Source organism: Mus pahari, chromosome 7, assembly GCF_900095145.1.
Source record: "Mus pahari chromosome 7, PAHARI_EIJ_v1.1, whole genome shotgun sequence".
In the NCBI taxonomy this organism is placed as follows: domain Eukaryota; kingdom Metazoa; phylum Chordata; class Mammalia; order Rodentia; family Muridae; genus Mus; species Mus pahari.
The window spans coordinates 80,387,982-80,397,719 of record NC_034596.1 but is presented as its reverse complement, the minus strand read 5'-3'; the positions used below and the strand labels follow the sequence as shown (position 1 = coordinate 80,397,719).

The 9,738-nt window shown below is 46.1% G+C and overlaps 1 protein-coding gene across 4 annotated transcripts in view; it reads left to right on the top strand.

Moving 5' to 3' along the window:
• Positions 1-6,035, top strand: part of Mlh3 (mutL homolog 3) — a 34,946-nt gene extending 28,911 nt beyond the window's left edge. For 2 of the 4 annotated variants that reach the window (XM_029541134.1, XM_021202164.2), the window contains 4 exons: positions 961-984; positions 1,068-1,146; positions 3,465-3,616; positions 5,447-6,035. In XM_029541134.1, the coding sequence (XP_029396994.1) occupies positions 961-984; positions 1,068-1,146; positions 3,465-3,616; positions 5,447-5,563 (372 nt within the window). In that variant the 3' untranslated portion in view covers positions 5,564-6,035. Of the gene's footprint in view, positions 1-960; positions 985-1,067; positions 1,147-3,464; positions 3,617-5,446 lie in introns of those variants that run through there. The other 2 variants (XM_029541136.1, XM_029541135.1) reach the window with 2 other exon arrangements.
• Positions 6,036-9,738: the final 3,703 nt, after the last annotated feature.

Genomic DNA, 9,738 nt, shown 5'->3' with positions numbered 1-9,738 from the left:
CCTCCTACAGTCCTTCCTCCTACAGTCCATCCTCCTACAGTCCGTCCTCCTACAGTCCATCCTCCTACAGTCCATCTGGCCCATGTGGTATTTTCTTTCTATCTTTTTTTGGGGGGGGGGAGTATTGTTTTGTTTTGGTTTGTTTGTTTGTTTGTTTGTATATTTGTCTTTCAAGGCAAGGTTTCTCTGTGTAAGAGCCTTGGCTGTTGTGAAACTTGCACAGTCCTCGAACTTAAGAGATTTGCCTGCCCTTGGTCTTGTAAACTTTATATGACCCAGCACAGGGGAAGGCCAGGGCCAGGTAGTGGGAGTGGGNGGGTAGGGGAGCAGGGGTGGGGGTAGGGTATAGGGAACTTTTGGCATAGCATTTGAAATGTAAATAAAGAAAATAATAATAAATAAATTAAAAAATAAAAAAAAAGAGATTTGCCTGCCTCTGCCTCCTAATCGCTGGGATCAAAGGTGTGTACCACCCACCCCCATCTGGCTTCACTTGATTTAATGATAGTAATTCTGACTGCAGTGAGATAGAATCTCACAGGAGGTTTAATTCTCACTTTCTGATGGCCAGGTTAAAAATAAATTTTATATATATATATGCTATTGATATTTCTTTTGAGAATTGTCTGTTCAGTTCAGTAGTCCATCTACTGATCTTCACTTTTGTCGTGTGTGTGTGTGTGTGTGTGTGTGTGTGTGTGTGTGTGTGTGTGTGTTTGATTTTAGCTCTTTATATATCTAAATGTTAGCCTCTTGTATTGCTGGCAGAGGTCTTCCCTCAGCTGTAGGTCCCTTCCCTCGGCTGTAATCTCTCTGGCTATGCATTTGCTTTTTCAGTTCACGTCCTCACATTTCCTAATTGTTGGGGTTGTTTCTGTTCACTGAGGATGGTTTTAAATGCTAAAAGGGCAAGGACAGCAGGACAACCAATTCATGCCTGTTTTCCTTTTGACTTTACAGGAATTAATTCGAGAACAAGTGGAGGTAAGCTTTTCTCTTCTTTGGGAGTGTCACGCGGATGTGTCACACACAAGGCTTCATTCATTTCCCTTTTACTAATTCTGTAGCTGCTCCAGACCACAGGAGGTATCCAAGGGACACTGCCACTGACTGTCCAGAAGGTGTTGGCCTCCCAGGCCTGCCATGGTAAGAGCCTGCTCGTAGCTGGAGTCTGAGGAGCTGAGCATTGGCGGGCACAGTGATCATATAGGAGACACCTGCTATAGGGTGCAGTGTAGGACAAGAGGCTGAAGCTCCCTTAATTTTCAAAAATTACTTTTGGAAAGTAGAACACTACTAGAACTGGGGTAGAAACTGACTAAGAAAGTAGAGGGGTGGGCCTTAAGGGAGGTGTCCTGAGTGAGGCCAGTGTGAGCCTAGGGCTCATCACAGCGTGTGGAGCAGCCTTGGCAGGGCCACAAAGGCCAGAGTAAATTCCTCTCACGAGCAGCAGCCAAGAGTACGAAGAAATTAGGCTGGAAATAAAGACCAGACGATTAGAAGGTTCCAGAGAGACCTTTAAAGCGGGTACAGGGCACAGGTCTTGTGGAGAGTTGTGAGCAGGGGATGTGATTCATAGAGGACATGGCATTGCTGGACTCAAATTAGGGATGTGGCCGCTGCAGAGCTGCCTGCAACTGTTCTGGGACCCACTGTCACTCCCACTTTATTCCTCTCCTTTCAAGCCTCTCACCCCTGCCTCTCCAAGCTTTGTCTGCACCCTGCAAATATCCCAGTGTCCTGTGCCCCTTTATTCTGTTCCCAGCCCTACAGCATCACTGTCTCTGGAGTCTGAGTCTGTCTTCACTGCCCTCCTTGCCTCCCTGTAAGCCCTCTGCCCAGTCCTTACCCCATCCAGCCCCTGCCCCAGTACCTACTCCCTTAGCACCTCCGGAACCCTTGGTAAATGTTTTGGTTTGGGCAGGGTCTTGCTTTGTACCCCAGGCTATCCTAGAACTACTTTCCAAGCATGTCATTCTTCCATCTCATGTACACATTGCCATTTACAAATGCTCTGGGTATAAAAGTATTTTATGTACTTATTTTTTACATTTTTGTCTGTTTCTTTGAGATAGCCCAGGCTGGTCTCTTAACTTAGTATGTAACTGAGAATAATCTTTTTTTTTTTTTTAGATTTATTTATTTAGTATATGTGAGTACACTGTAGCTGTCTTCAGACACTCCAGAAGAGGGTGTCAGATTTCATTATGGATGGTTGTGAGACACCATGTGGGTGCTGGGATTTGAACTCAGGACCTTCAGAAGAGTAGTCGGTGCTCTTAACCACTGAGCCATCTCTCCAGCCCCAACTGAGAATAATCTAAACTCTGATCCTCCACCTCTACCTCCAAAGTGCTGAGTCACAGACATCTCCTACCATCCCTAGCAAAGCCAGAGCCTGCGGCTCACCAGGGCTGGGTGTGGCCCTGCCTGCTGTTTGGGTTTCCGCAGTCACACTGCATGGTGTGCTACAATTCCAACCTCTTTGTCTTGTCCCTCCTCTGTCCTGACAGACACTTGCACTGGCCTTTCCTCAGCCCAGCATGCCTTTGTGTTCCTTCTCCAAGGAAAAAAAATCATGAAATCTCCTCCTCCTCCTCCTCTTCCTCTCCCTCTTCCTCCTCCTCTTCCTCTCCCTCTTCCTCCTCCTCTTCCTTCTCCTCCTTTTTCTTCTTTTTTGGTTTTTCAAGACAGGGTTTCTCTGTGTGTCTCTAGAACTTGCTTTGTAGACCAGACTGTCCTCAGACTCAGACATCTGCCTGCTTTGGTCTTCTTAACCCAGTGTCCCCACTGAAATAGTTTAGCAAGAGCGCACTCCCTGGCCTAAATTGGGCTGGTTTTGTGTTGCATGTTCTCAGCCAAGGTTTCATAGCACTGAAGATTGAGGATACTCTGTAATGATTTGTCCTGTGTGATCTTACCTGTTGGAGCTCCGTGAAGGTAGAGAGGGCCATTGGCTGTCTGAAAAGGCTCCTGACGCACAGCAGACATTTAGTTAGTACTTATTGACTGAGGGAATTGATCTTAGAATAAAGTCCTGTTCTAACATGTGATGATGTAAAGCAAGAAGACTGTTACTGAAATCAAGAAAAAGGGAAAACAAAACAGACACTATAAGAAAACAGTTTGCTTTTGAACCTTCATGGACAGAAGGACACTAATTAAAACTTCACACACTTGTAAGTAGGCAAATAGTGCCCTAGAAAGCCCCCAAAGCAAGGTCCTAATGGGTTAAGGGATGCCCCTCCCCTCCAGGACACAGGGACAAAGCACATAAGGAAGTAGAGACAGGAGGGCAGTCCTGAAGACTGCGGCTGTCCCATAACTCAGGTGCCAGTCGCAAGCAGTATAAAGGCCAGACTAAGGAAGTCTGAGAGACCCGTGACTTTGTCCAGGTTGTCTTCTGGCACAGGCTGACAACAGTCTCACTGTGCACTGTAACTTTTTGGTGTCTCTTTCCTTAGGGGCCATTAAGTTTAATGATCGTCTGAGCCTAGAAGACAGCTGCCACCTTATCGAGGCTCTGTCCTTGTCCCAGCTGCCATTTCAGTGTGCTCATGGGAGACCTTCAATGCTGCCCTTAGCTGACCTGGACCACTTGGAGCAGGAAAAACAGGTACCTTGTTCTAGTTTGCTTCCTGTTGCTGTGATAAAACCAACGAAAATACACTTGGAGGCCAGGGCGGTGTGTGTGTGTGTGTGTGTGTGTGTGTGTGTGTGTGTGTGTGTGTGTGTAGGGAGGGTTAATTTGGCTCATGCATCACAATTATACTGCAGGAACTGAAGCAGAGACCCATGGGTTCACTCAGCCTGGCTCTTACACTACCCAGGACCATCTGCCCAGGAGTGGCACCACCCACAATGGGCTGGACCCTCCCACACCAATTACTAATCAAGAAAATGCCCTATAGACTTACCTACAGTCAAGCTGATATAGGCATTTTCTTAAAAAGTTTCCCTCTTTTCCCCGGTGGCTATAGCTTATATAAAGTCAAAAACAACAACAACAACAACAAAAAAAACCAAAAAAACCAAAAATACAAAAAAAACCCAACCAGCATAGACCTATAGAATCAGGAAGAAGTAAAGTTTATCTTTTCTTTCTTTCAGCCTCTGCTATCTAATTGTAATCCATCTTTATCCTCTCCAAAACAGGAGAGTTTTGAAAAGCATGCACTGCAAGTTTTAAGGCCATCCACTTGGTCTTTCAGTTCACATTTGAAATGGAGCTTAAAGTGTGAGCTTATCTCCATGATAGCCTCCTGGTTTTTAAGCTTAACGTGTGCACATGTGTCCTGAATATCATGTATCCTGCACATCAGTTGCCTGCCAGCTCCAAATTTCATGATTCCTGAAGGTAGAAATGTCTCGAGCTCACAGCTGTCGGAACACAGCCGACATCCGGTCCCTTGCGCGTGTGGCCTGCAGCTGGAGCTGGCTATCTCAGAGGACCTCCTTGTTTCCTCAGCAGCCATGGAAGGAAGCAGCCTTTGGAGATCTCCTGGGCTGTGGCTCTGACCTGAGCGAGCAACACGTGAACAGTGATGTGGCTGATGCAGGGACTGCACGAGTCCTTACACTGAGAACACTTTCTATTCTTGTTACAATCTGTTCTGCTCTTTCATGTGTAAGGGTGTTGCCTGCATGTAGGTTTGAGCACCATGTGTGTGCACAGTGCCTGTGGAATCTAGAAGAGGGTGTTAGATCCACCCTGGAGTTACAGATGCTTGTGAACCGCCGTATGGGTGTTGGTAATTACACCCAGGTGCTCTGGAAGCGCAGTCAGTATTCTTAACCTCTGAGCCATCTCTCAAGCCTCTGCTCCCATCTGAAATGGAACAGAATCCTGTGTGCAGGGATGCTGGGTTCCTGCTTTCCAGAATCCTTTCTTTTGCTTCTCTTTCTTGAAATGGCTGTAAAGTCTTCCCTTGCATGGAGATTTCATACACTGTTCCCGACTTATGCAGTTAATCTTACTCCACTAAGACTCTTTTATGGGATGGGACAAACTGGCTCAGTGGTTAGGAGCACTGGTTGCCCTCCCAGGGGATCCAGGTTTCATTTCCAGCTCCACATGACACTCACAACTGTCAGCAACTCCACATTCAAGAGACCTGATGCCTTCTTCTGAATTCTGCAGGCATAAGGCATGTATATACATGCATACATACATACATACATAGATACATGCAGGCTACACAGTCCCACTACCCCTCCACAAGACCCCACCTCTTTGAAACTTCCCTATCCCCATCGCTGAGGAGATAAGAATTTAGACTTACAGTTTAATTCTGAGGGATGCTGTCATCTTTTTCTAAATCCAGGAAGGAGAAATTTAAACACATTTGGAGAGCCATACTTTGAAATACTTAAAAAAAAAAAAAAAAAAAAAAAAAAAAAAGTTAACAAAAAGAGGCAATGTCAGTTATTCTCTTTCTTCTCATAGGTTAGACCCAATCTTGCTAAACTTCGCAAAATGGTTCGTGCCTGGCATCTCTTTGGAAAATCAAAAGGCTGTGATACAGAGCAGAACCTACAACAGCCGTATCATACCTCCTTGTGAACCACTATGAGAAGAGAATTATGGAGTGTAAGGAGACAAGGGGGTGCTGTGCCTCCGGAGCAGAGAACAGTGAGCTGTGAGCAGGTCGGCGGCCCTGAGAGGGCTGGCACATCAGTCTCCTGGAGCAGATGGAGCAGGCACGTGCACTCAAGCCGAAGGGCAGTCTATTTCTTTGCATTCATGCACACAGGAGTTTGCCATACAATACCTATCTTTTGTAAATTGATTTAGTGATAAAATGTAATGATTTTGTAATCGGTGAGTTGGCTTATGTTTGAGGGGTGCAGCTTTTGTTTTTGAGCAGTTTTTCCCAGCCTCTTAGTTTACATTACATGATGATGCTAAGCCCTAAACACTGGTCTGCTGTCCTCTGAGCTCCTTAGCTTCACACCCCTGCTTCTTTACATTGTGCATTACAGACTTATGGTGTTTCTCTGCTCATTATAAAAATATTTCCTGCCGGGCAGTGGTGGTGCACGCCTTTAATCCCAGCACTTGGGAGGCAAAGGCAGATGGATTTCTGAGTTCAAGGCCAGCCTGGTCTGCAAATTGAGTTCCAGGACAGCCAGGGCTACACAGAGAAATCCCTGATATTTTCCAGAGAGACTTTAAATTATATTGGGGATTAAAAGTTATTTCTAGCTGGGTGTGGTGACAGATACCTGTAATCCTAGTGCCTGGGAGGCTGAGACAAGTCCGTGGCAGGGCACCACTTGCCTAGGCTGTATATATAGCAAGACCCTGACTCAAAATAAATAAGTAAATTATAGACAAAGAGAAACACAAAGATAGAATAGAGAAAGTTTGAACAATTTTTTTTTAATTCTCTTGATAACCTGGCTGTCCTGGAACTCGAACTCAGAGACCCCCCTGTTCTTCCTCCCGAGTGTTGGGATTAAAGGTGTGTGCCACCACTGCCTGGCAAGAAAAATTACAACCTTATCCCTGGTGTTTTGATAGCCTTACTGTTTTTTATAGCCAGAGGTGAATGTTTATATCCTGAACCAATACAACACTAAAAAAATAATGGGTTTGTTTTTGAAAATGAATTTGTACTTTATAAAATGCTTCTGTGAAAGTAATTATTATATCAAAATGCATCATTTATTTCATCCTAATCAAGTTCTCTCCACACTGTTTTTGCAGAAGAGGAGGGTGGTGTGGGTCCTTTCCTCACTGTATGCTGGCTTTATTACATCATGCCTATGACCTTAGGGTTTCGCTTGGGACCTGAACTGAGCTTACGAAGATATCTGCTAGTTACGCTTCCTTTAACTTGTATTTCCCCTGCTTCTCCAATTCCTTATGGTTAGCACGGCTTAGTGGACTGAAGGACCGTGGGGAAGTCCGAGTGCAAACAACCTGGTTCTTACTGCAAGGTGTCCCTCTGCTGTATAACTAACCAGGCGCTGGAAGGGAGGGGTGTCCACAGCAGCGCTTCCTGACATCCTGCTCACGGTGGCCTCACCATCAATGGAAGAATTCTCTATTTTTTTAGTGCAGAAAAGAAATGTGTACTCATGGGAAACAGTGTGTTTGGCAGCAGTCTTGGAGGGAATCAGAGGGGTGGAAGTGATGCCTGTGTGAGCCGGGGCCCCAGGGCAGGTGGAGGGGAACCAGCACTCATTTTCCTGCTGGTACCGATGGCTTCATCACTGGAGCCCTGAAGAATGGACCCTGCTGTGCTATCTAAGGCAGGCCTCTGTCCAGAGCTGTACAAATGAGTGCTTCATGCTCTCGGAGCATCTTGTCTCTGTTCAGTGGGGAGATGTGGCCCAGGGCCTCTGCAGCACTGTCCCAGATCAGTGAGGGGGGGGGGGGGGCAGAGTCTCCTGTAGCCCAGGCTGCCCAATAACTCAGTACTGAGGATGCCCGTTACCCTGTAATTGTCTTCACTTCTCAAGGCATGCATGGTGAATCACCATGAATCACCGCCGTGCTTGCTCTACCAAGAATTTGAAAAAAATCCTTTTATGTCAGTCCAGTTCTTAGGATTTCAAATGAGTGACAGCACTTCTTAACAGAGTGGCAGGCGGCTTTCAGAAGGGTTGCTTCTGTAATTGCCAACTCCTGTTTTCCCAAGAGGAGCAGAGAATCAGAAAATGTTTTCCTGGAATTATGCCTTCCTGGCTAGCCTGAGAAGCTAGGAGATGATTATCTTTTAATAATTTATAAGCTCATTTGCATTCATCAGCATAAGAACAACTTATTAGCCAAAAGTATCTAATAGATTACTTTTATTGCCTATTAGGGTTTTATATTGTCCCTTTTTAACTCCAGGATCATAAGAACAAAGATACACCACTTAATTTTCTAATATATGCTAGTAATTTTTTAAACATTTGTTTATGTGCGTATCTCTGTCTGTGTACACACTTGGGCCCTGATGTGTGTGGAAGCCAGAGAATGACTTGTGGGAGTAGATACTCTTTTTCTACTGTCCAAGCTTTTGGGAGGTGGAGGGGCATCTCTCTCTGGCCCACACCACCTATGCCTCAGATGAGTCAAGGGGCCAGCTCTCCCATGCTCATACCCTTGGGCTTGCTTGCCTGCATCCCTGCCACCAGGTGAGATACAGGGCCAGCTCTCTAAGTACCTCAGCCAGTGAGGGGTGGGGCCAGCTCTGCATAGCCCATAGACACCAAAGTGATTCCCAGGTTGGCCCAGATCCCATGGTCTGTCTGCCCAGACCAGGGACATCCACATGGTCATTAGTGGTAATACGAACATTCAGCACAGTTCCCTGCTGCTACATGGCCACAGGCCCAGACATGGCCTTCGGTGGCAGCCTGAGCCGGTGGTACTTCGTGGCTTCAGGTGGCAGGGCAGGGTATTCACAACAGGCTGTTCCTCTCCACCTGCTTGTCTCCAGTCCTGCCTCTCTAGACTTGGAGTACTCAAACCACCCGCCTCTCTTTCATCTCCACACCTCTATATAAATACACACTTCTAAATGTATATAATACACACTTCTAAATGTATATAATACACACTTCTAAATGTATATAATACACACTTCTAAATAAATAAAGTCCAGATAGAGGATTCCAAACACCAGCACCTTGGCTCAGGAGATCATCCAGGACTTCATCTTTGGCCACTGGGCCACTGACTGCAGGGTGACCTAAGCTGTGCTGGTGTCCTTGGGAGCCAGACCACCCAGCGCTGCCTCACCCACCCAGAGAATATCTTTTTAAAGATTTATTACTTTTGTGTATATGTCTGAGCATATGTGTACCACCTGTGTGTAGGTGCCTACAGAGGCCACAAGAAGGCATAGCATCCAATGGAACTGAAGTCAGAGGTCACTGTGAGCCACCATGTGAGTGCTGGGGACAGAACCTAGGTCCTCTGCAAGAATAGTGAGCACTTAACTACTGAGCCACCTCTCTAGTTCCGTGTCATATTTTATTAAAATAATTTTGGTTGATGGAATGAATTAGTTTGTCAACTTAGTGGCTCAACTCTATGGAATTTTGTTGGTGAAGGTGTTGGGGACTTCAGAGTAAAAGTCATGAGATGTGAAATGCCACCATTCTCGAGAGTTCCATTTTGTCATTGTTCATCAAAATACATTGAGAAATAAAGGTGCATCTGGATGCCTCTGACTTCAGGAGGTTTAGCTTTAACCAGGCAGGGAGACGATTAAGGAAACTGAGAACAGAATATGATCACTGAATTTCATCCGGCACTTTGTCACTGGGCTGAGAGGAGATAGCAGAATTACTGTGAGGTTTAAGACTGTGGGTGGGAGGACCTAGAGAGATGGCTCAGAGTAGAAGAGCACATGTTCTTGCCAAAGACCTGGGGTTGGTGAGCAACACCCACCTAACGGCTCACAGCCATCTCTGAGTCCAGCTCCAGAGTATCAGACCCTCATCTTGACCTTCCGGGGTACCAGGCACACACATGGTGCATATATGCAGGCAAAACAATCATGCACATAAAAAATTTAAACTCCCCACTCCCTGCACCCAGAAACAAAAATACTGTTTAGTAACAGGAACTAGCACCAGAAAAGCCAGGGCCAAGGCAGAGAGTGAGCGAAATGTGGGGGAGGGGACCAGCTCCAGGACAGCCAGTGAGCCGGGTTAGGGGCAGCACAGACAGAAAAGCAAGGCAGAGCAGGACCAAAATGTTAGAATCTGGGTCAGAGGGGCCACACCAGGTGAGAG